Below are 27745 nucleotides of genomic sequence, written 5' to 3'. Positions count from 1 at the left end.
AATTGAGATGATCATATGGTTTTTATTCTTCAGTTTGTTAATATAATGTATCACATTGATTGATTTGTGGATACTGAATCATCCTTACCTGTCTGAGATAAATCTCACTTGATTTGGTGTATGATCCTTTTAATGCTTTATATATTTCTATTTCCTATTATATTCTTGAGGATTTTTGCATCTATATTCATAAGTGATATTGGCCTGTAATTTTCTTTATTTGTGTGTGATATCTTTGTCTGATTTTGGTCTCAGGATGATGGTGGCCTCATAGAATGAATTTGGAAGTGTTCATTCCTCTGCAATTTCTTGGAATAGTTTCAGAAGGATAGGTGTTAACCTTTCTCTAAATGTTTTGTATAATTCACCTGTGAAGTCATCTGGTCCTGCAGTTTATTGGGAGTTTTAAAATTACTGATTTGATTTCTGTACTGGTAATTGGTCTATTCATATTTTCTATTTCTTCTGGTTTAGTCTTGGCAAATTGTACCTTTCTAAGAAATTGTTACATTTCTCAACCTTGAAGAAATGGCCCTTTGTATGAGCTATCATATGCATCCCAGCAGTGCACTCCCATCTTGTCACTCAAGGACCAGGGTTCAGCTGGTCCCAGGGTAGAGTCTGGCCTGCATTTGTGGACACCTTCCACAGGCTGTGGGATTGTTGTTTTCTTACTTCTGGTATCTGCCCCTTGGTAGGTGAAGCTGGACTAGAGGCTTGTGCAGGCCTGACAGGAGGGGTTGGTGCTTGCCCACTGGTGAGTGGGCCCAGAGGTCCAACATCAAGAGAAGAAGTCTGCAGAGCATTTGTTTTTGAAGACCACCTGGGCTTAATTGCAGGAGCTCCATAGGATAGGGGGAAACAGAGACTTCACTCTCTTGGATCACACACAGAATCTCACATGCACTGGGACCAGGGGAAGAGACAGTGATTTCATAGGAACCTGGGCTAGACCTGCCTGCTGGTTTTTGGAAGGTCTCCTGAGAGGTGAGTGTGGCTGTGGCTCCCCCTTGGGAAATAAAAGCTGGTGGAGAACATTTGGGGAGTATTCATCTGTATAAGCTTTCCCTGGAGGCTGACATCTGGCTTGGATTATTAGCACCAAGAGCTGGCTCCACTCAACAGCCTGTAGGCTTAAGTACTGGGACACCTCAGGCCAAACAATATACCAGATGGGAACACAGCTCTACCCATCAGCAGACTTCCTGAGCCCACAAATGCCTCTAGATATGCCCCTGGACATAGCCCTGCCCACTAGAGGGTCAGGACCCAGCTCCACTTATTCAGCTTTTGCTTGTGTATAAATTTTTACTTTCTCCATCACATATGAATGAAAATCGTGATGGGTAGAGTATTATTGTTTGTAGGTTTTTCCTTTCGTCACTTTAAATACATCACGCCTGCATTCATTCTAGCCTGCAGAGTTTCTGCTGAAAAGTCAGCAGGAGTTCCTTTGTGTATAACATTTTGCTTTTCCTTGGCTGCTTTTAATATTCTGTCTTTAATTTTTGCCATTTTAAAAACAATGTGTCTCGGTGTAGTCTTCTTTTGGGTTTTTCCTCTTTGGGACTGTCTGTGCAACCTGTACCTGGATATTTGTTCTTTTCCCAGGAGAGGGAAGTTTTCAGCTATTATATCTTCAAATAAGTCTCTGCCACTTTCTCTTGTCCTCCTGGGTTTCTTATCATGAGAATGTTGGTACCCCTGATGTTGTTCCAGAAGTCTCTTAAACTGTCCTCACTTTTTAAAGTTATTTTTTCTTTTTCATGTTCAGCATCAGTGATTTCCACTATTCTGTCTCCTCGTATGCTGACCCATTCCTTTGTGTCATCTAATATGCTGTTGATTCCTTCTAGTGTGTATTTTTTATGTAAGTTATTATATTCTTCAACTTTGTTTAGCTCTTTTTTACATTTTCTAACTTTTTGTCAAACTTATTACTGTGTTCATCCATTCTTCTCTCAAATTCATTGAGCATCTTCATGATTATTACCTTGAACTCTTATTAGGTAGATTTCCTATCTCCACTTTGCTTAGCTTTTCTTCTAAGTTATTATCCCGTTCCTTCATTTTGAATATATTCCTTTGTCATTTCATTTTTCCTGATTTTCTGTTTTTATGTTTATGTATTAGGTATGTTTGTTACATTTACAGATCTTGGAAAAGTGGCCTAATGTAGAAGATGTTTTATGGTGCCCTGCAGCATACTCCCTTCTGTTAAACAGAAGTATATGCTCTAGGGATGCCTCTAGGTGAACTGCATAGGCCCTTTAATTGTGGCAGGACTGGCTACAGTGGGTCACTGGTAAGAATGGCTGGCCCCTTGCCTAGTTGATTGTCAGGCCCTGCCTAGTGTAGTGTCTGCCAGACAGACACTGGTGGGTGGAGCCACGTCCCGGAACTGGTGCCAGCCTATTGATTAGTGGGTTTGTGTCTTATTGCAGATGACTGTGGTATTCAGGAGGTCCTGGGGATAGTGCTGGCCCACTGATGGGCAGGACTGGAGCCTAGGAGGTCCTGTGGATGATGCCTGTCCACCACTGGGCAGGGCCAGTTCCCACTGCAGCTGTCTGCAGAGGTCTCTTAGTTAATGGGTTGATTTTTGCCTGCTGGTGGGTGGGACTGGGTTCTGGTATGTCTGACTGTGGTGGCCTGGGGTTCTCAGGGCTGGTGCCTACCCACTGTTGGGTGAGACCAAGTCCCAGGACTGGTGCTGACCCACTGGTGGGCAGGGCCAGGTCTCGCCAGCATCTGTGTCCTCAGGGTGAGTGCCAGTTGCCTCCTGCCTCTTCAGGAAGCTCTACAAGATCAGCAAATGAGTCTGACCCAGGCTCCTTTCAATTACTGCTTCTGCCTTGGGTCTCTGAGTGTGTGAGATTTTGTGTGTGCCCTTTAAGAGTGGAGTCTCTCTTTCCTACAGCTTTCTGGCTCTCCTGAATGCATGCCCCACTGGCCTTCAAAGCCAGATGTTCTGGGGACTCGTCTTCCCAGTGAAAAACCCCCAGGCAGGGGAGTTTGATGTGGGGTGGACCCCTGGTTCCTTGGGTGTAACCTCTGCAATTATGATTATCCTCCTGTTTGTGGGTCCACGTAACTGGAGGTGTAGTCTTGACTATACTGCGTCTCCCATCCTCTTACCACCTTATTGTGATTCCATCTGTATATCTTTAGCTGTAGAAGATCTTTTTTTGCTAGTTTTTAGTTGTCCTTATTTATAATTGCCCTGTAAATCATTGTAATTTTGGTGTGCCTATGGGCAGAGGTTTGCTCAGGGTCTCCCTACTCCACCATCTTGACAAAGTCCAAGCCTGTAAGAGGCTTTTAATGTGCTGTTGAATTCAATTTCCTGTTGAGGATTTTTACATATATATATGTATATGTAAAATATATATATATATATTTAGGATATTGGCCAGTAGTTTTTCTTTTCTTGTGATGTCTTTGTCTGGCTTTGCTATCAAGGTAAAGCTGACCTAGTAAAATGAGTTTGGAACTGATGCCTCCTTCTCAATTTCTTGAAAGAGCTTGAGAAGCCCTAGTATTAATTCTTGTTTAAATGCTTGGTGGGATTCTGTAGTGAAGCCATCTAGTCCTGGACTTCCCTTTGTTCAGAGGTTTTCGGTTACTGATTCAATCTCCATACTGGTTATATTTCTGTTCAGACTTTCTACTTCTTCATGATTTAGTTTTGATAGGTTGTATGTTACTAGGAATTTATCTATTTCTTCTAGGTTATCCAGTTTGTTGGCATATAATTTTTCATAGCAGTCTCTTACGATATTTTTTATTTCTGTGCATCAGTCATAATGTCTATTCTTTCATTTTTTATTTAATTTATTTGAGTCTTCTCTCTTTTTTTGTTAGTCTAGTTAATGGTTTATCAATTTTATCTTTTCAAAAACGAACTCTTAGTCTAGTTGATTTTTTCTATTTTCTATTTTATTTAATCTTTGTAACTTCCTTCCTTCACCTAACTCTTGACTCAGTTTTTTGCTTCTTTTTATAGCTCCTTAAGAAGTAGCATTAGGTTTTTTGTGCAATTCCTATCAAAATTCCCATAGCATTTTTTAAAATAGAAAAACAATTCTATAATCCATATGGAACACAGAAAGCCCACAAATAGCCAAATCAGCCTTGAGAAAGAAGAATGAAGCTGGAGGTATCACACTTCTTGATTTCAGAATATAGTACAAGGTTACAGTAATCAAAATAGCTTGGAACTAGCATGAAGAGAGACATACGGATCAATGGAATAGAATAGAGAACTCAGAATTAAATCTACACTATACAGTCAACCGATCTTTGACAAGGTGCCAAGACACATAATGGGGAAAGGACTGTCTCTTGAACAAATGATGTTGTGAAAACTGGATATCCACATGCAAAAGGATACAACTGGACCTTTATTTTACATCATACAGAAAAATAAACTCAAAATGAATTAAAAACTTAAATGTCAGAGTTTAAACTGTTAAACTCCTAGAAAACTCCTAGGGAAAAAACTTCATGACATTGGTCTTGGCAATGACTTCATGGAAATGACACCAAAAGTACAGGCCACAAAAACAAAAATAGACAAGCAGGACTATATTAAGCTAAAAAACTTCTGCACAATGAAGGAAAAAATCAGCAGCGTAAGGGCCAACCTACAGAACAAGAGAAATACTTCCAGAGGTCTTTAAGAGTCATAAAACCCATCACAAGCATGCAAATGTTGGTTTCTCGCTGTACTAATGACATTTAAAACCATAGCCTATTCATGTGTTTTCCAGTTATGGAACAGGAAATAATCGCTCAGGTACACAGGCAAGTAGTTCTAGGATGGCGACAGCATTTGGTCACTCTCAGGGTTTGTCCTCCTTCTGAATCTCAGAGGTCTTGTAGCAGCCCTGAAGTGCTTGCACATGGGACTGTTCTAAGCCTTATTTCTTCCGGTTACAGTCACATCATTTGGCCTAATAAGTTTCTAAAACTAGTTTCTATTTTATTTAGGGCAAGTTTCCAAGTGTGTTTTTAAATTAATCAGTGCTAGTAATAAAAGATAACATGATCCTGAGAAAAATTATTTCAGACCATGTATCTGATGAGGGTTATCACCAAAATATATTTAAAAATTACTAAAACTCAGTAGCAAAAAAAAACCCTATAACCCAACAAACAAATAGGCTAAGGATTTGAACAGATATTTCTTCAAAGAAGATATAAATGGCCAACAAGTATATGAAAACATACTCAATGACACTAATTATCAGGGAAATGAAGATCAATACCACAGTGAGATATCACCTGGCATCTGTCAGCATGGCTATTATCAAAAAACGAAACACAACAAGTGTTGATGAGAATGTGGAAAAGTTGGAACACTTGTTTGCTGCTGGTGGGAATGCAAAATGGTATGGCCACTATGGAAAACACCATGGAGGTTTCTCAAAAAATTTAAAATTGAACTATATATAATCCAATCCCACTTCTGGGTATTTATGCAAAAAAAATTGAAATCAGGATCTAAAAGAGATATTAGCACCCTTGTGTTCATTGCAGCACTATGCACATTAGCCAAGGTGTAGAAACAACCTAAATATTCATCCAGAAATGAATGGATAAAGGATATGTGGTATGTACAAACAATGGAATACTATGCAGCCTTAAAAAGAAGGAAATTCTGCAATATGTGACAACATAGCTGAACCTCAAGGGCACTATGCTAAGTAAAATAAGCCAGTCACAAAAGACAGGCGCCGCACGATTGCACTTGTGTGAAGTACCTAAAATAATCGAATTCATAGAATCAGAGAGTGAAATGGTAGTTGCCAGGGGCTGAGGAGACAGAGAAATGGGGAGTTACTAATCAATGGGCATAAGTTAAGCAACTTACAAACAAGTTCTAGAGATCTGCTCCACGTTGTACTGATAATCAACAATACTACATCATATGCTTAAAAAATTTTGTTAAGAGGATAGAGCTCATGTTAAATGTTCTTACCCCAACAAACTAAAAAATAGAAGTAAGAGGATAAAAAATTATGAGAAATTGAAAACTGAATAAGCCAACAATTTTGAAAGGAACTCAGTTGAAATGAAAGAATTCTACTACCAAAACATCCATAAATCCAGATGGTTGTTAAGGAAAAGAAATCGCTCTCGTACATATTTCTAAAAGAAGAAATACTAAATGACTAAACCCTTTCTTTGAGGCTAGTGTTAATTTCAAAGCCTAATTTGTAATCTTTATTTTAAAGCCAAAAAATAAAAGTATAGTCGTGTTTTACTTATAAAGCGGAAAAAAAAATCCCAGAATAGTTTAGCACTAGAAAATCTGTCAATGTAATTTATCATATTAGTGGACTGCTTTGGAAAATTTGTATCATTGTCTTAACAGGTACAAAAAATTATTTCTTAAGTTCAACAACCTATATATGATAAAACCACAGAAAATGGAAATAATGAAACATCTCCTAAACTTGATAATGTGCTTAACAGCCAAAAACTGTAGCAAATATCATACTTAGATAAATTTTAGACATGGTCTTTAAATTCAGAAATGTTTTAAAGCAAAAATGTCATTATGTGCAAGACAGATGGTTATTTACAGGGAAAATCATTAGATCAACAGAAAAGCTTTGAATAAATAGAGTTTAGCAAGGTTTCCAGCTACAGGTTAACTTCAAAATCCATAACTGTTCCTAAACCACTAATAATCAGCTAGAAAATTTCATTTAAAAATGATACCATTCATTATAGTGAACAGATTAAAAGTACCAGGGAATTAACTTAACAAAAATTACATAAACCCTGCAGAAAGAAAATTTTTAAATTTTCCTGAAAGGCGTCCATGAATAAATGGATGACATATTTATAGGTGGAGCAAATTACACTGTAAAGATATCGATACTTCCAAAATTAAATTAATCTAAAAATTCAATGTAGGACTAACCAAAATTCCAGCCACATTTTTTAAAGAACTTAGTAAACTTAGTTCATGACGTATGCGTGTGCTTGTGCATCTCTGAATTGAAATATCAAGTTAAGAAAGAAAAGAGGGAAATCTCTCCCTATCACATTTTAACACATAACAAAAAGTCGTCGAAATAAAAACAATATGCATTTAAAAAAAAACAAAAAATTAAACAATGGAACAAAAGTTCCACCTGAGAGAGATGGAAATGGAGTTCATAAGTAAGAGAAGGGAAGAACAGATTGTATAGAAGCTGATGGTGGGAAATCTGAATCATTATATAACAACATTTAATACTATATATCAAGTCTACATTATGTACAAAGGTTTAAATACCTATATATAAAATAGAAAAAATAGGAAGCTAATAAATATGATTATATTTTTGTGAATTTAGGTGAATGAGGACTTCTTAAATAAGATCCCAAACTCAAACTATTGGGTGAAAAAATGTGGATTTAACAACATCAAAACATTAAAGACTTCTTTTAATGATAAAACTGAGAAATTTAATGGAGTTATGCAAAATAGGGAGAAGTAATCGGTATCTAGTACATAAAGGATCTAGGATATAAAGAATTTCTGCAAATATAGACAGAGATCATATGAAGATGTAGACAACAACATTACAGAAACAGACTTGCAGACATAGTAAACAATCTTATGGTTACTGGGTGACAGGAGATGGGAAGGGATAAATTTGGGAGTTTGAGATTTGCAAATGTTAGGCACTATATATAAAAATAGATTCTAAAAATTCCTTCTGTATAGCACAGGGGACCATACTCAATATCTTGTAATAACCCTTAATAAGAAAGAATATGAAAAGGAATATATGTATGTATATGCATGACTGGGACAGTATGCTGTACACCAGAAACTGACACATTATAACTAATTGTACTTCAATTAAAAAAAAAAAAAGAATGTTACAGAAGAGGAAACCTGAATGGTTAACAATACATAAGACATGCTCATACTTAATAATCAGAAAAAAATCCCGTAAGTCAAAGCAGTCATTAAACTGGTAACAGTGGGAGAAGTGAATAGACAGTGAATCAGGGAATGAGTAGAAACATTCAAAGACATTAATATTAATATAACCTTATCTGAAAGCAGTAATTCATGAAACTGGATATGTAAACAATCTTTTTCTTCCATTTATTTTTAAAATAATGATTGCTGCTACCAAATGGAAGATTTAATATGGAAGGTTAGTTGTCTTAAATTTGAAGTATATACAATGACAACAAAAATTACGCATCTTCCAATTACCTGTGCTCATTCGGGTGTGTGGCTCATTCGGGTGTCCAGTTAGGTTATCTCAGGTGGAGCGTGTTTTGAAGCACATTCTCTGACCTACAGATATAATGACAGTAATGGATCCATTGTTGAATCAGCCCAAACCCTCCCCCAAATGGAGTCCATTGTAAGAGCATGCTCTGAATTAAAAATTGAGAGATTGAAGCTCTCCTGACAGACAAAATATCTTTTCAATAATATTTTTGATCACTGATTTTTAATAATGTTTTGATATGATTTATAAATTTCCTGGAGAAATTTCCTACTATACTCCCAAATTTATAACTCTGGCCCTTATCATCTCTGTAAATTTCAGGTACTTAAATCTGGTTCCTTGTACTCCTTGGTTTTAAGTACTTCGATGGATTGATATTGCAGATAGTTAAAAGCCCAAATGCCTGTCCAGGACTGTGGGCCTTATCTGTTCTGGCCCCATTCCTATTTTTTGAAGTATTATTCTATACTTCAAAAGGTTACACTGACCTTCTCATTTTTCTTGGGGCACACCAAGCTCATTCCCACTGAAGGACCTATACTAACTCCTTTTTTGCGTGGAATGCTCTGCCAAGAACTTTACTCATGACTTTTTTTCTGACCTAGTTCTCAGTTTAAATGTCATCTCCCCAAAGAGATCACTCCACATCAATTAGCCCCATGATCTTTTTCAATTATATCATTCTGCTTTGTTTTCTAAATAGTACTTATCACTACCCAGTATTTTCTTCTATCTTTTCTTGACTACCCCTCCCCACTGGGACTTTAGCTTCTGATGGCAAAGAACTTGTCTGTTTCAGTTGTGTCTCTGTCTCTCACACTGGGAACAATGCAATACATAGACCCTCAGGAAGTATTTGTTAAATCACTGAATGGATATTTCATTATACTAGTCCTGTAAAGTAGGACCACTGTCATCTTACTGTGGCTCTGTCAGGTAGATTTATCTCAAACTTCCAACCTCAGGCTTTTTTTACCACCCAGTAGTCCTCCTCCCACCAGTTGTCTGAAGTCTATATGCTCTCTCTTGTCAAAATCTGTCCTCAAGAAAGAACCTTAAACTCAATTTACCAAAAGCATGAATGATTACTAACACCCTACCTTTGTAACAATCCCAAGTAGAGTATCATCTTAATAAGGATAAATCCTTGACTGCAAAATCACCAAGGATATGGAAAAGAGTTTTCCATGATTCTTTTTATGATCCAGAGCCCTTGGGTTATTTTTTTCCAGATTTGAAACTAGCCTGATTTTACTCACCTTCTCTATCAGGACAGGTAGTAATAAAACTTACTTTTTCTTTCTCAGAACAATACAGATGATAAATGAAATACATAGAAAAATTATAAGCACACCAACTATATGCAGCCGAGTATAAGAAGAACGAGCAGAACCTGAAAAACACAAATCAGAAACACATTCTTTGGGACCATACCTCTTTTTATACACTGTACTGTCATTTTGGTACCTTTGAACTGCAATGCCCTTGATTTACCATTGCCTTGTTGACATTCAAATCGATACTATTAGATTACTTGCCATACTGAATTTTATAAAAGAATATACTAATCTGCATTCAAATCGAAGACAGATAACATTTATTATCATCCTACCATTCTCAAGAATTAACAAATAGTATAGCCATTTAAATATTCACTTAGATATAATCACATAAACATGATTAAGCAAAATGTAATACATTCACTTGATGAAATATTATTCAATTACTAAAATGAAATTTCCAAAGATTCCATAATACCCTCAGAAAATAAATTTATAATAATAATTAGTATTTAAGATTAATAGTCTAAGCAATGTGATAAGCATTTTATAAAGATTATGTAGGGGAGCAATATTTGCCACCCCAATATATGTCTCTTTGACATAAAGATTATTTTAGACTGATTGTAAGAAGCTGCAAACACAGGAGAAACACTGAAAATCAAGTAGAACTTACCCTTTTTGTAACAGACATGTTCATGTATATAAGAGAAATCTCCATTTGTTCCAGGAGGAGGTGGATGACCCTAAATCTCTAGAAACTTGTCAATTGAGGAGGCAACAATTTAAATCTACATAATAAACTTACCCTTGTTTATAGTGCTTTTCCTGGTAACCTCCCATAACTAACTCCCCACCCCACCATCTTCTTTTGTCTTTAGCTGAAGATGGTACTTTACATGATGTCTTCAGTCCTTTCAAAGACCTGCTCAGTTTTCTTGGGTATCTCCCATGTATACATGTTACTAAACTTTTGTTTGTTTTTGTCCTGTTAATCTGTCATACAATTTTAATTATTAGACTCACCAAAGAACCTAAAAGGGAAGAAAGGAATACTTTTTCAACCTCTTCATTTTTTTATTAAAGTATATTCAGTTTACAATGTTGTGTCAGTTTCTGGTGTACAGCATAATGTTTCAGTCATACATATATATGTATATATACTCCCTTTCATATTCTTTTTCATTATAGGTTACTACAAGATATTGAACATAGTTCCCTGTGCTATACAGAAGAAACTCGTTGTTTATCTATTTTATATGTAGTAATTAGTGTCTGCAAACCTCAAACTCCCAATTTATTCCTTCCCACTCCCTTTCCCCCTGGTAACTATAAGTTTGTTTTCTATGTGAGTCTGTTTCTGGCTTGTAAATAAGTTTATTTATGTCCTTTTTTCAGGTTCCACATGAGTGATATTACAGCATTTTTCTTTCTCTTTCTGGCTTACTTCACTGAGAATGAAGATGATCTCCAGGTTGATCCATGTTGCTGCAAATGGCATTATTTCATTCTTTTTTATAGCTGGGTAGTACTCCATTGTATATATATACCACAACTTCTCTATCCCATCACCTTTTGATGGACATTTAGGTTGCTTCCATGTCTTGTCTATCGTAAATAGTGCTGCTATGAACATTGGGGACACCCCTCCAATTGTTTACATCAACTAGGTGAGCACAGTTATTTGGTACAAATGGCAAAATGGAGGCATTGAAATGTAAGAAAATTGCCCAAAACTACAGTGATTAGGTGACAAAACTGGGGAGCAAGTGCTGTTCTGTCTGATTCTAGGGTCTGTACTCTTAAGTAAAACACAAATTGTAAAATTTTGAGTATCAACACTTTTACAGTAGCTATTTTGACCACAATGTTTTAAAATTGCATTATAAACTTCACTTCTTTCTATGTAGACTTCTGAACATAATGTTATCTTTTGTTGCAATTTAAACTTAACAAAGGCCATTTTTTATGATTATCAATGGTATTTCTTAAATGTAATATAAAAATGAACCTATACTTTGTGGATAGACTTTTAGGAAATTTGCACTTATATTAAATGGCATGAACTACTGTGCATTTTACATTCTTAGGTCTTCTCGTGATTGGCTGTTTTTGTCCTCTTTCTGATTGTCAGATTGATGTCATTTTTCTGCTCATTGTAAACTCTCATTCCTTTTTAATTTGCTGCTTTAATTTTCCAGTACCATTGAAGGAAAAGAGAAATCCTTGTTAGCAATTACTTCTTCCCTGAAATACTACTAGAAAGTCTATGTGTTTTAGTTGAGGAACGTTGTGCCGTTTATTTTTGACTGTTCAGCTATCACTTTGTCTCAGTTTCTAGTTTTAACTATGTTCTTTTTTCAATGAGACGCTACATAGCTCATTCAAATTTGGTGGAGGAAGCTAAATGGGAAGAATTTGGCATGAAAATATGAACACAGCTCTGAAGTCAATGGCAACAGAACACAGCGGAAAAAACTCTATACAAGGTTTCAGCAGAATCACTGATTTATACCACAAATACTTGTTACAAAACTAAGCAAGGAGAAGTCCTCTTCTGAATTGATGTTACTTTTTACAGACATTTATATCTCAGTGAGAAGTGAAATTAACCAGAATAATCTACCCAATAGTTTGATGGGTGATACATGTGCTATTCAATTGGCATAATTCATTCTCATAATTTGGGGAAATTTACTAGGAAACAAAAAAATGCTGATTAACTCCAGTTTCAAGAGATACATGTAACAAAAATAGTTATTTCTACTCTTTCCTGAGGCTCCATGAAAATAATAGTAACAAAAATAAAATGATTAAACCAAAAATAACAAGTAGAAGAGAGATCTTCATTAGCAAAAGGTTTAAACAAACTTATGAAAGATGTAAAAAGCATAGAGGAATGGCCTATAAAGGTGCAGGATGAAAGTCACTGCAGGCTCGGCTACGTACAAAGGAGACTGTATGAGCAGAGAGAGCCTGGAGAGCCTGGAAAGGCTCAGGATTCAGAAGATAAAGAGAGGAAGAGTGAATCACAGAATAAAAGTTGCAGTCAAAAGCATCCACTTCCATATCCCAAAGCACAACTTTGGACAGACAAATGTTTACCCCTCAGGCAAAAAACATGGAGGGAAAGAAATTTACTTAACATTTGGGAATAACTAGGCACCAGAGTAAAAGGCCTCCACATTCTGGCTTTTAGAGTCTCCTGGCTAATTGCTGCCTGTTCTCTTCAGCAGCCAACTACAGGATTGTTGGATCTTTTTCTTTAAGGAAAATTAATCTCTTCACAAGACACAATAAACCAAATAAAGAGTCTGTAAACTTTCAGTCAAGGCTCAGAGGACTTTGATTGTAGACTGTAATCAAAGTGAGAAATACTGAGTAAAAGAAACATAAAATTAAAATGATGGTAGTGGAGGTGAGGAGGGGATTGGTGGAGATAACAAACGGGATGATTTAAAATAACTTTAATTTGTGACATTAATTTTAAATTGTAAAGGCAGTTCAGAATTATAAACCTGATTGTCAAAAGAAGGAAAATTGAATTAAAGAGTTTGAAGACAAATTTTAGAAAATCTCCCAGATAGCTTAAAGAAAAGAAAAAGAGATATGAATATTAAATAATAAAATAATATAAAATCCAATCTACATGTTTTATTGCCCACTTAATCGAGGTTTATCAAAAGAGAATGTTAAATGAACAGGGGGGAAATTCTCAAGGAAATGAGGAAATATTCAGAGTTGAAGGATTGGAGTCTCCAGATTGAATGAACTCACCAAATACCCATCACATCAAAGATTAAAAAAAAAGACAACTAAAAATAGCACTAGGAAGTTTCAAAACTCGAACAATAAAGAGAAGATACTATGCTACCAAAGAGAAGATACAATAATATTTACTATTGCAATTTTCAGATTGACATTTGACTTCTCATCAATAACAATGGATGGTCAAGGCAGTGGAAAAATACTCTAGAAGTTATGAGGGAAGAAGGATGATTAAACTAAAGTCGTATAAAGAGCAAGCTGTCAATCACATGTAAAAGCATTATAAGACTGTAGGATATATCCTGTGGCCTGTTAGCATGACCACCAGACTCACTAAGAAAATCACTGGTTGTTCTAATTCTAAGCATTGAGTTGAACCACGTTGCATAGCCTGGAGAGGTTGAAAATAATGAAAGAGAGTGGTTTGTGTTGACCTGAGTGTATTATGCTTTACAATAGTCTCATTTTGTGTTAGTCATCATTTTGCGCTTTACTTAGATTAACCCAGAGATTGCTTAATTCAGAGATTGATGAGATGTCCTAGGCCTAAATAAGGTTATGTTTAGCCCATCTGGACTGCTTACTAAAGTGCTCATTCCAACCATCTTGTAGTTGGCTATTTGCAAACTGTTAGATTTCCAAAAACTGTGATGTCTCCTTCACTCATTTAAACTTTATGATTCAACATCATGGAAGGCTAGTGATGCTTTTTGGGTCTTGGTGAATGTGACAGATTATGGAGATATTTTAACCTTTTCATCATTATAAAAAACAAAAATATAAATTATGTAAAGTTATCTTAATAAAACAAGATATCTTCTTACAAAACTGACATTTAATATTGTCACCCACCCATAGCAATTTTATGAAAGCTATCAAGATATAAAACTCAAAATTAAACACCTTAAGTTCAATTGCAGGCTGTCCTATCAAATCAGATTCTGAAAAAGTCATTAGCTTGTGCTTTCTGCAGAAGATACGCTGAAGTACTATAGTCTAGTTTCTAAAATGATCTGTAATAAAGTAGTTGCCTTCTCAATGAGTATTCTGGAAAAAGAAAATATTTCACTCTCATTTTAACGTCTAGAAATTGAAGTGTTATTATCTGAATACTAAACACTTACAGTGTGATTAGTATTAGCTAGCTGGTCTACTCTGATATTATTAAGCTGATTTGCAGAAGAAGTTGATATCTCCCTTGAAGAATGTTGCTAATCCCTTTGCTGTATATTTTGATGTTCTTTAGATAAATAAATTTTGTTTGATTTGCCCAAGTGATGTCTGTCAATCCTTCAGTTCATATTTAATATTGAAATTTGTTGCAACTCTGTTCATGCATATTGGAGTCTGAAGTGGGAGAGACACAAAAACCCTAGACTCATTATACCTAAATCCTTCAGGGAAATCATTAAGGTAATTTGAAAAAGAGAGAGAGGAAATATATTGTTTAAGCCATTACATCTTCTGATAATATGTGATTTGAAAAAGCTAAGGCTTTAACAGAAGAGGGTATGTTTCAGCAAAATATGTACATGTGTTTGTTAACTTCCAGAAATCTGAGATGTAGCCCACTAGTTTGAAAAACCATCCAGAAATAAAGGTCAAGGGATGAGACTTAAAATGCCTTAGGCTATGATTTAAGACTTAAGTTAAAATATAAGTTATGAAAAGATGCTCAATATAGTTAACTATCAGAGAAATGCAAATCAAAACTGCTATGAGGTATCACTTCACACTGGTCGGAGTAGCCATTGTTAAAAAGTCCACAAACAATAAATGCTGGAGAGGGTGTGGGGAAAAGGGAACCCTCCTACACTGTTGGTGAAAATATTATTTGGTGCAGCCACCATGGACAAAAGTATGGAGATTTCTTAAAAAACTAAAAATAGAGTTACCATATGATCCAGCAATCCCATTCCTGGGCATATATCCTGAGAAAACGGCAATTGGAAAAGATACATGCACCCCAATTTTCATAGCAGCACTGTTTACAATAGCCAAGACATAGAAGCAATCTAAATGTCCATAGATAGATGAATGGATAAAGAAGTTGTGGTGTATATATATATATATATATATATATAGTGCTATAATATATCACATACATATATACAATGAAATACTACTCAGCCATTAAAAAGAATATATACACAATAATATATACAATGAAATACTACTTAACCATAAAAAAGAATGAAATAATGCCATTTGCAGCAACATGGATGGACTAGAGATTGTCATACTAAGTGAAGTAAGTCAGACAGTGAAAAACAAATAATCACATGATATCACTTATATGTGGAATCTAAAAAAATGAGACAAATGAATTTATTTACAAAACAGAAACACATTCAAAGGTAGAAAACAAACTTATGGTTACCAAAAGGGAAAGGAGGGAAGGGATAAATTAGGAGTTTAGGGTTAGCAAATACAAACTACTATACATAATATAAATAAATAACAAAGTCTTAAAGTATAGCACAGGGAACTATATTCAATATGATGTAATAACCTATAATAAAAAAGAATATGAAAAAGAATATGTATATATATGTACGACTGTATGCTGTATGCTGTATGCCAGAAACTAACACAAAGCTGTAAATCAACTTAACTTCATTTAAAAAGTATATAGTATTTTGAAGGTAAGGATGACACAACTATAGGCTTAACTGTCTGAAGCTCTGTGACAACCCAGAGAAATGTTATTTCTTTATCAGATGCATGGAATCATTTCTTTGCATCTCCTAGTAACTCATTAGGATATTTAAGTGGGATACTTCATGGCAAGATAGTCACCAAAACTCTAGGCTTCTATAAAGGAATGAGAGCACTTGCTCTAAAATGTAGAGAAGGCATGACTGCCTTGGGTCCCTTGTTTAAACAGAAAGGAGAGAGTACATTATTCTTTGACACTAGAAAATGGTAAAGATTGTTTGGTTTGTCATTGGACCTTCAGCCACAAGATCCAATGTATTCTTGTCCTAACTCAAAAGGAAAAGTTGGAAGGGAGGTGAAAAGAGAAAATCCAGCTCTTTGCAATTTGGAATAAAGTTGAGAATTTGGCATGTTTGCTCTGAAAGGAGGAACTGATCAAATTCCCAGGTATTAAAAAGTGGGAAAAGCCCTCAAAGTTAGTGGAAGTTTCATAATAGGAAGCTTTGTTAGCCTTGTCTTAATAATGGTCAAATGATATTCCCTAATTATATTAGATTTAACCTTATAAAATAACTAATTTTATAGATAAAAAGATTGAAATATTATCAATATCACATGGTTCAACCTAATATTATTACAGACACATCTATTAAAAGAACTCCTAATGAGTGACTTCAATGGTTATCCACTGAATTAAACAAATGATGACAGTCACATACAGTGACTGGTATGGTTAGTTGGCCCTCCAAAGAACAAAATTTGTGAGCCTTGAAACTAACAAAAATTGGATAAAAAGAACTGATAAACTTAAGAGAAAAATTATTATTTTATTGCCTATGGAAAACATAATATAAAAATAGACTAATTTATAGTTAATACCATAGAACAATGACTATCATTATCTGTGATATAGTGATGTGATATTATCATAGATTAAGAGGTAAGCAGGATTCACCCACCATAACTGACATCTAAACTTATTCTGTAGTATTTACTCAAACATAAAGGTATCCAGAAAGTGTGGGGAAATGCTAGAATGTGAGTAGAATGTCTACTTTTCTTCAGGAGGCGGATATCTTCTGGAGGAAGAGATGGAAACTCTAGCTGGCAGATAAGCCAGGAGCTCTTCTCTATTTCTATACAATATATTTAAGACTATGTAATGAGGGCAGGAAACTGGGCTTTCTCACATCTAGAAACTGGGGTCAAAGCACATTAATTTCTGAACATGATGACAAGAGCTCTGTTGACAATGAAGCTATGGAAATGCAGTTGTAAAAGATGAAAAGGTAATAGCTCGTATAAAATTAGATAATAAGATAGGATTTTAAGGATGCATAATTTCCAAGTCAACCACTTAAAGATGGATATAGAAATGTATAGTTAACCAACTATCAGAGGAGGGGAAATGAAATAAAAATAAATAATTAATCCACAGGAATTCAAGAAGAGAAAAAAAAGACATAAAACTGGTCAGATAATAAATAGTAAGGTGGCGAATTAAAACCCAAATACATCAGTATTTGTACTGAATATATAGAGATTAAAGGTTCTCATTTTAAAAGATTATTAGGTGGAATATTTAATTATTTAAATTCTACAGAAATGTATATATTTGAATTATTATTTAAATTCTTTAGGGAAGTTATCTGTTTTGAATTATGGCTTTGAAACAGAAGATACCATTGACAAAGCTTGAAAGGAAGATGGGCAAGCAGAAGTGGTAGCTAACAAAGGCTTTCTATGGTGAATGAAAAAGAAAAAAGGTTTAACCATACTGTTGAAAGTTGCAGAGTTTAAGCAGCAAAAGAACTATATTGAGAAGGAAAGGGACTTTATGAAAGGAACAAAAGTTGAAGGAGCCTAATCTTCATTGACTGTAGCAGAAATTTAGGGAAAAATATGTAATGGAGATCAATTAAAAATTTACCATGTAAGTGGGGTATAGCTCAGTAGTAGAGTGTGTGCTTAGCATGCACAAGGTCTTGGGTTCAATCCCTAGTACCTCCATTAAAAAAAATAAAACTAATTACCTCCCCAACAAAAAGAGAAAAAATAAATATTTTTTTTTAAATTTTGCAGTATAAGAACAGATACCCCTGAAGCAGGGCTGGGGTAGATCCTATCTTCATTATTTGATTCTCTTAACCATGTGGGTGTATTATCCTGATTTATAGTTTTACAAATAGATGGCCACACAAATACTTGTGTGAATTTTAAAGGTGAATATTCCCCACTGTTGGTTATTACTTCTACTTACATTCTTGTTTGACTGTCAGAGGAATGATCTTCTTTTCATTCTTCAGAGGATGATCCATGTGCACAGTCAGGTGTTGGAGTCTGAGGGACCTCACAGTCTCTAAGGAGACGTTATACACTTTAGTGACAGTGACTGTGCCATTGGGGTTCAGAGCAAGGGATTCCTCTGGTGGATTAATCAAGACTTGTAATGGGAAAAGAGATATTTGAGGAGCAGGTTTTCCCACAGCTGAGTAAGTAAATCTAAGAAAATCTTCACAGTCAAGATTGGACTGGAGTTCAGTTCTTAATTCAGATAGAGCTGAGGCAAAAAAGAAAGAGAGAGAGAAACAAAATTAATATAAAAATACGTCATCCTAGATTTCTATGGTGTTAGAGGTGGACTCGCCAATAAATTTTTCTATGAAAATAAAATGTTGAAAACATGTCCATCTCAAATACCTCTCCCCACATTTTTACAAAAGCTCCCAATTCTACCTCCTACACCCACTATCCTCCAGTTTGAGAGGGACAATTGGTATCTCTATTTCCATTCAGCCTTAAACTTAAATTATATAAACCCTTAATACTTTAAATTTATAGAAACATAATGAGGGAACAGTATGACACTATCACTATCCCTTCAATGGTCTGTTAATTTGAAGATTGGGAAATTCTTATTCTCTTAGCATCTTTTTTCCTCTTTCTCCTCTACTGTCTCTTTTTCTTCTCCTCTATTTTCCCAGCGAAAATCCTAATGCCATTCATGAGATTCATCCAGTGGACTAAAGGCAGTGCAGTGTAGTACCAAAAAGTCTGATAAGAAGTCTGAAAACCTAAAAGCTGTGTTAGGTCTTGCATTGTGTGGAAATAGGCAAAGCATGTGACCATCATTGGCTCCTGTTCTGTTCTTCTGTAAAATAAAGGACTTTGCCTGAATGAACTCTATTATTGTTGTTCCTTTTCTAAAATTCTTTCTCTGGATCTTAAACTTCAAAGACCACATCCCCATGATTTTGACTCCACATAAAAAGTTTATATACTTATAATGTTAAGGCAGATTTGTCCTCCATAGCGTCCATGTGGGAAAATATTAAATAAGCATTTGTAGCAGGCTTCATCTTCAAATGTCACTTCACGGATAGTTATGAATGAACAATTCAATTCAATGGCCTCACAGTGCAGCCGATCTATATATGGTGGAAGAATCTTTTCTCCATATTTACTGCTATATGTGCCAATATTTTGTGGCAAAGAATCTTGAATCTTCTGCCAGGTAATTTGAACAACATCTGCTGGAGTTGTTAAATTGCAGAAAATTGTCACATTTTCTCCCAATACAGCTGTCTCATTATTTTTGTGCTTTATCCTCTGTGGATAATCTGAAAATAAAATCCAGTACAAATTAAGAGAAATGTATTTTCATACTACCCTAGACTTACCACATGATAGCACTTATCTCTCTGTTTCATAGTTATCTTTTTATTTGCCTCTCTTCCTCCATTAGAAAATAAATTCTTCTATCTTCTTCACCACTGATATGTAGTCTTTGAAAATGTTTCTGGTATATACTATCTAATCAATAAATATTTATTAAATACAAAAGTTGAAACATAAATTAAACAACATAAGACGAATAATGATAATTTTGATGAATTTCTGAAGGCTAACTGTGACCTAGCTAGAGGGTGATGAACTCCTCAGGGACCTAGTCTTAGGGAGAACCCCAGGTTTTATAGGTTTCACCAGCTGGAACTCCACCAGTTCTCATGATACAATGCCAAAAAAATCACCTCATAACTTTAGCAAGAGGAAGGGAATGTCACCATTTTAAAATAAGCCCAGCGCATGTTCCATAAAAAGACTTACTACCCAGGAAATAAGACTTTACCAGAGCCTTATCTCATGTGGATGGAAGGACAATGACCCCGCTCCAGTTTTCTTTAGCTTCCCTGTCTCATTTAAGTTGGGGAAGGAGGAAAAAAATAGGTAAAAAATTTTGAAGGTCATAGCCGAAGGACACAGGCCTACTAAAAGAGTGAGGTTTAACCGTAAGATTTTTCTTTATTGCACAGATTTTATTTTGAAAACAACCCAGAGCTTATTTCCAAAGTGATGTACTTTATAGTCTTTGTTTTACGATTTTTTTAAACTTTTAAATTAAATTAAATTAATTTTTTAACACCTTTATTATGATATGGCTCCTGTACAATAGCCTACATGTATTTCAGATGTACGTTTTGATGAATTTTGATGGTCTCTCTAACTGTAAGATTTTTAAAAACTTCTCCTCCTTCACTCTTTACCACCACATCAACAGGGCTCCAATATGATAGTGGATTACAGCTGAAATGGTTGCAAGTCTCAGGCTTTAATAAATAAGGAGTTCTTAGAGAAGTTCAAATCAACAGGGGAAGCAAAAACAAGGAACTACAAGAATTTGAAGCCTTTGACACCTAGACCTACAGAAGAGTCAACACAACCCAACTCCTAGCCAGATTAACATAAAACCCATGCTAAAGCTCTATTTACCTTAGTTCCTATTACCTGAGGTATCACATCTGGATATTAACAAAAAATTATAAGGCATGCTATGAGCCAAGAATAAAAACAGTCTGAAGAGACAAAGTAAGAATCCAAACCAGACTCAAACACAGTATTGTAAAGAAAAAAAGTTGCCTGACATTCCAGTTCTTTAAGGATCAAGCCATTAACCACTGCAGTCACCCACCAACAGTGCATCTGAGGGGAATTCAAGATGGAGAAAACAGGAAGCACTCTGTGCTCTGGATATATCAGCCCTGGATAGTTAAGACACATATCTAAAGAAAAATTTCAGTGACCCCAGGTTCTTGCATCTTCCTATATACAGAAAAGCACTAAAATCATTAACTTGAGAATGAAATACTTAGACATAAATCTAACAAAATACATACATGATCTGTATGAGGAAAACAACAAAACTTTGATGAATGAAATCAAAGAAGAACTAAATTAATGAGAGATATTCCATATTCACAGATAGGACAACTCAATATTATCAGTTCTTCCCAAGTTGATCTGTCAATTAAATGCAACCCTAATCAAAATTCCAGCAAGTTATTTTATGGATATTGATAAACTGATTCTAAAGTTTATGTGAAGAAGCAAAAGACCCAGAATAACACAATACTGAAGGAGAAAAACAAAGTCAGGGGATTGGTGCTACCCAACTTCAAGAGTTAGTATAAAGCTGCAGTAATCAATACAGTGTGGTATTGTCCAAAGAACAGACAAATAGATCAATGGAACAGACGCGAAAGTCCAGATATGGACCCACACAAACACAGTCAGCTGTTTTTTTGGCAAAGATGCAAAAGCAATTCAATGGAGGAAAAATCATCTTTTGAACAAATGATGCTGCTGGGGGAGCTGGATGTCTGATTACCTTCCTAGGGATGCCATGACAAACTACTACACACTTGGTAGCTTAAAACAATAGAAATGTATTTTTTTCACGGATCTAGAGGTCAGAAGCCCTAGATCAAGTTGTTAGTAGTGTTGGTTCCTTCTCTCCAAGTTTCTTGTGGTTGCCAATAATCCTTGGAATTCCTTGATTTGTAGGTGCATCACTATAATACCTGCCTCCATCTTCACATGGTGTTCTATGCTGTGGCTCTATGTCCTTCCCTCTTTTTATAAGGATGCCATCATTGGATTCAGAGCCCACCCTAACGCAGGATGATTTCATTCTTAGATCCTTACCTTACTTTCATCTGCAACGACCTTATTTCTAAATTAGATCACATTCTGAAGTTCCAGATAGATACGAATTGGGAACAGGGTGTAGTGGACACTATTCAACCCCTGATAACATTCATATGCTAAAAACTTAATATAGACATCTAACTGAGTTTCACAAAAATTAACTCACAATGGATTTATAGACCAATAAAAATGCAAAACTATAAAACTTCTAGAAGAAAACATAGGAGGAAATCCAGCTAACCTTGGGTTTGATGATGAGTTATTAGATACATTACTAAAAGTATGACCCATGAAGGGAAAAAAATTCATGAGTTGGACTTCATTAAAGTTAAAATTTTTTGTCCTGTGAAAAACAATGTAAAGGGAATATAAAGATAAGCCATAGATTAGAAGAAAGTACTTGTAGAATACATATGTGACATAGGACTTTGTCTTAGTCCTTTCAGGCTGCTGTAACAAAATACCACAGACTGAGTGGCTAATGAACAACAGAGATGTACTTCTCACAGTTCTGGAGGCTGGAAGTCCAAGGTTAGGATGCCAGCATGACTGGGTGAGGGCTCTCTTACAGTCTGTACATTTCTCATTGTATCCTCACATGGACAGGCACTAAAAAGCTCTGTGGATCTGTTACAAGAGCAGTAATCCCATGTATCAGGGCTGTACCCTCATGCCCTAATCACCACCCAAAAGCCCCACCTACTAATACCATAACCTTTATGGGTTAGGATTTCAATATATGAATTGAGGGAGGAAGTGTAAACATTTAGACTATAGCAGACTTGTATTCAACATATACAAAAAATAGCAAAACAAACAACTTAATTTAAAAGTAGGCAAAAAATTCTGAACAGACACCTCATCAAAGAAAATATACAAATAGCGAATAAGCACATGAAAAAATACACAAAATCTCTTGTCATCTGGAAATTTCAAATTAAAACAATAATGAGATTTTACTACATACCTATTAAAATGGTTAAAAAAATTATAATACCAAATGTTGGTGAGGATATGGCCAAAAACAGAAATTCTCATTATTGCTGATAAAAATGTAAAATGGTATAGCTTTGCATGACAGTTTGGCAGTTTCTTACAAAATTAAACATACACTTAATGTATGATCCAGCAATTGTGTTCTTAGGTATTTATGCAACTTATTTTAAAACTTAGATCCACACAAAAATCTGCATAGATGTGTTTATAGCAGCCTTATTCATAATCACCAAAAATGAAGGCAGCCAAGGTACTTTCAATAGGTGAATGAGTAAATGATCTACATTTATATAATAGAATATTTCTCACCTATAAAAAGAAATGAGCTACCAAACCACAAAAAGACATGGATAAACTTTAAATGCATATTACTAAGTGAAAGTGGTCAGTCTAGAAAGGTTATATACTGAATGAGTCTATGTCATTCTGTAAAAGATAAAACCACAGAGACAGTAAAAATACCAGTGGTGGCCAGGGATTCAGAGGTTGGGGGAAGGTTGAATGGGTGAGGCACAGGGGAGTTTTAGGGCAATGAAACTATTCTGTGTGAAGCCAGAGTGGTTGATAAGTGACATTATGCATTTGTCAAGATGAATTGAGCATTACAGCAGGTAAAGTGATCTTTAATGTATACAACTAAAAAAAACCCAATCATTTAGGAGACTGAGGATGCCAAGTAATAAAGACTGTAACCTGAAAATCTAAGTTTATTGCACATGTAACCTATATAGACATCAGAGTTGATAGGGTATACCCTGACTCACAGGGTATTGTGAATATCAAAAAAGAACATGTAGATGTAATGTCAGTTATATGGGTTATATAGTCCCTACCCTCAAGGAAAGATCCAATAATACATAAGGAAGTAAAAAAATAGCAATATAGAAGAGTTAACAAGCTATCACTATCTCCATAACAATTTCTATAATTGTGCTTACCACACAGTTTCATCATTACTTTTTCACATGCTTGTCTCCCTTACTAGATTCTGAGTTACTTGATGACACTACCAATCTTTCCCATTTTTGCATTTTATTTTATTTTTTTAAACATTTTTTATTGACCCATTTTTGCATTTTAGATGCAGAAGTAAATTAAGGAGAAGTAACATAATGGTTTCCTCTACCTCTCACACTTTTTGTCCTCAGCATATATCATCCCACATTCAAATTTTGATTGAACCGTCTAACTAAACTCAGATGATACTTCCCCCAGGAAAAAAAATTCTTAACTAGAAGCTACTATGAGTTTTTTTTCTCTATTGAATTTCTATAGAACATTAGTTATTGCCTTGACCATGAACCAAACTGGTTTTAGATGGATCTGAGTTAAATATATTAGATGGATTTGAGTTAAATTATTTTAAATGACTAGAAAATAACAAGACTTGAAATATTTACTAAATTTTTAACGTGTTTCAGGTGTACCTCAGTTTGTCATGATAAGTAAGTAAAAAAAGTAAAAAAAGTAAAAAAATCCCAACAGATTTGACAGCATAAAAATGAAAAATTTTTTGACCAAGAAAAGCCTCAAAACAAATAAAACCTAAAAGGCAAATGGGCTGCAAAGAATACTGCAAAACAAACTAACTTGCAAAGAGCTCATTTGCCTCCAGCAGGTTTCTGGCTCTCTAGTTTATGAGACTTGGGCTCACTTCAGAAGCAGGACTCATTACATTTCTTTCATTCTCTGTTTACAAAGTCACTATTTCAAATATGCTCAACTTCAACTGTTTGCTAATTGCCAACAACTCAGATACGTACATGATTAACATGCAGACCCAAACATAATCCTCTATCTAACCTTATAGAAGTAAAAAGACTACAGTCTGGTATTTATTTGCCATTGATTTCCAGCCAATGCACTTGAGAGAAAAAATTAAAAGTTACCTGATCCTCTTACCCAGAGGGAAAGCATAAGGAGCTGGATAGCAGGATGGAGTGGGAAGCCCATGAAATTCGTTGATAAATTCTTCACTAGCATTGGGAGTTTCTCACTTTCTACCTGAAACTCTGGAACTCAGATGGAACTGTTGGGGTTTTCCTCCCAAACCTGTTACTCAATAACCATTACTCTGGTAATCTGTTAAAACTTGATTTTTATTTTTGGACTTCCTTGCTTGCCTAATCCCTGGTTATACCACACCCAAGGAACTATACTCAATTTCCTGTAATGAGCTGTAATAGAATAGAAACTGGAAAAAAAAATATATGCATGTATATGTATAACTGAATTGCTTTGCTGTACACCTGAAACTAACATTATAAATTGACTATACTTTAATAAAAAATAAGAATAAAAGAAAAAAGAATCTTAGGTTTATGCCTAAATCATAAACATATCTGCCCATTGTTCTGTAACTGTCCTGTGATTCATACACAGGGTTTGAAAACTTACCTGCTAACTTGTAAGAAAATTTAATTAGATCTCCTATTGAGAGTGTTACTAATGAGTCTTTGAAGTCCTGCTATTTATGTACATAATGTACATTAAACTAGTATATCCACAATGAGATCTAGTGAAGACTGCTCTCTGCAGAGGTATGCTAAGTTTCTAAAAATCATTCCCCTTGGCATCTACATCTCTACAACCCATCTCCTCAAACAGCAGGAATGGGAAAATCAAACACAGACACAGGTCCCTTTCATCTTCCTATAAACTCCCCTCTCCACATACAATTTTAAATACAGGGAAAGCACTCCTTTCCTGGTGCTCTTGGTTTCTATTTTTCTCCTTTAAACGCCAACCCAGCCACCTGCTTATTGGCACTTTATGCACATGAACTCATACCAGCTTCCCCAGAATGTCTTCCTCCTGCTGGAATCCTGGAAAAGAAGTGCTTTTACTACCAGATCATAGCATACTTTAACATGAACAATTCTTTTGAAAGTGAAGTTTTTTATTTCTTCTTGCATCCTGGTATTGCTGGTTTAATGATTAATGTCTTCTGGACTACATATCTTGCCTTACAACTTAGGGGTAGTGATCTTTATCTAGAATGTCCTAGAATTACACTTTATTAGCCAAACAGACCAGGGATGGGGAATGAAACCAGAGCTAGGGCTGGGGCTTGGGCTTGGGCAAATACCGTTCTCAGAGGAGTACTGTTGGGCTTAGCTTCTCTAAAGTGAGATCATTAACCAGCCTCCAGTTAGTACACATACAGCCACACTTCACCCCCAACACGAACAAACACACGCGCACTGTGTGTACACACAGAACACATTTTGGCAATAAGCCTTCTCTTTTCTTTTTGTCACTATAAAAATTACCTTTCCCTCTCATAACTTCTCCCTCAGCTCCTGTCTCAGGAAATCAAAAGCCTCTATTGGCACGGATTGTCACTACCCGCCACTCCCCCACCTCATATATCAATATTCATCTCTTTCCTATGACTCTAGGTGTTGGAGGCCTTTTTTCCTCTGACTTCCCTTAAGATAAACCTTTCCGGTATCTAAATTCTAGCTTCTAAACCCACTACCCACCTGAGAGCTGTTGCCTTGGTTAATGAAGCAAGAAAACTCAGTTTTTAAGGGAAAATGAAACTGACACTACAAATATATTACCTCTGGTTCGGGGTCATCTCTGAAAAAGACAGAAGACTCATCGTGAATAAAAGGTATTAGGATTAGATGCCCAGCAGTCTCTGAGTCAGTGAGAAACACTGCTGCTATGTTAGGGGACAGGAAGTTATATTGAGGGGAAAATCCATCCCCTGATCCTTTTCCTGTGAGTAATAAAGATGTGAACTCAAGCATTATAACTTTAAAGAATGACTGGGATCCCAGCAAAGTACTCTAAAGGAAACCATGTCTAAAGAATTAAAAGAAAGTATAAGAATGATGTATCACTAATATAAAATATCAGTTAAGAGATAACAATTATAAAAAAAAGAGTGGATAGAAATTCTGAATTATAGAAGTGTAATAACTAATGAAAAATTCACTAGAGGGGCTCAATAACTGGTTCAAGGAGGCAGAAAATAGAAACAATGAACTTGAAGATAGATCAGTTGAGGTTGGCTCTTCTGAGGAACAGAAAAAAGAAGACTGAAGAAGAATGAACAGAACCTCAGAGACCTGTGGAACACTATCAGAGCACCATCATATTCATAATGAACGTCCCAGAAGGAGAGGGGATACAGAGAGGGGATAGAAAGAATATTTCTTTAAAAATGACTGAAAACTTTCCAAATCTGATGAGAAACATTAGCCTCCATATCTAATAAGAAAATCAGCAAACTCTATGTAGAATAAACACAAAAAGATCCACACAAAGACACATAATAATCAAACATAATCAAAGACAAAGAGAATCTTAAAAGTAGCAAAAGACAGGAACTCTTATATACAAAAGATTTTCAATGACATTAACAACTAATTTTTATCACAAACCACAGAGGTGAGAGACAAACTAAAATTGCCAAGAGGAATGGCCATGATGGAAGGGTATGAAGACCCTGAGCTTGCATTCTCCCACAGGCACACCAAAATTACATCTACTCATAGAGAAACTATTGATGAGAAAAAAATCAGAAGACTAGTAGAAGCTAAAGGTATAAACAAAGAACCACCATGAGACAGGTAGAGGGGTGGAGAGGTGATATAATCAAGACCCATATCCACAGGTGGGCAACCCACAAATGGAAGGATAATTACAATTGCAGCACTCCCAAAGGAGCAAGGGGTTCAAGACCCAAACTGGGCTCCCCAGCCTGGGGGTTCTGCAGCAGGAAGACAATTTCATAAGAATATTTGGCTTTGAAGGACAGTGGAGCTTGCTTTCAGGAGAGGCAGAGGGCAATAG

The 27745-nt window shown here is 35.5% G+C and overlaps 1 protein-coding gene across 3 annotated transcripts in view; it reads right to left on the bottom strand.

Annotated features, from left to right (window-relative positions):
- The window catches only part of LOC105081556 (OX-2 membrane glycoprotein), a 31215-nt gene extending 6192 nt beyond the window's left edge, over nucleotides 1-25023 (bottom strand). The window contains exons 1-5 of one of the 3 annotated variants that reach the window (XR_012506943.1): nucleotides 24829-25023; nucleotides 19240-19578; nucleotides 18219-18518; nucleotides 9512-9645; nucleotides 8231-8314 (exon numbers count right to left, since the gene is read on the bottom strand). Coding sequence is in view for 2 of the 3 variants with exons in the window: in XM_074363458.1 (XP_074219559.1) it covers nucleotides 8275-8314; nucleotides 9546-9645; nucleotides 18219-18518; nucleotides 19240-19578; nucleotides 24829-24922 (873 nt within the window). In the remaining variant the exon portion in view is untranslated. The remainder of the gene's footprint in view (nucleotides 1-8230; nucleotides 8315-9511; nucleotides 9646-18218; nucleotides 18519-19239; nucleotides 19579-24828) is intronic. The other 2 variants (XM_074363469.1, XM_074363458.1) reach the window with 2 other exon arrangements.
- Between the last annotated feature and the right edge of the window lie 2722 nt (nucleotides 25024-27745).

Source organism: Camelus bactrianus, chromosome 1, assembly GCF_048773025.1.
Source record: "Camelus bactrianus isolate YW-2024 breed Bactrian camel chromosome 1, ASM4877302v1, whole genome shotgun sequence".
Lineage (NCBI taxonomy): Eukaryota > Metazoa > Chordata > Mammalia > Artiodactyla > Camelidae > Camelus > Camelus bactrianus.
The sequence above is the reverse complement of the archived record's forward strand: the minus strand, read 5'-3'. Positions and strand labels throughout refer to the sequence as shown.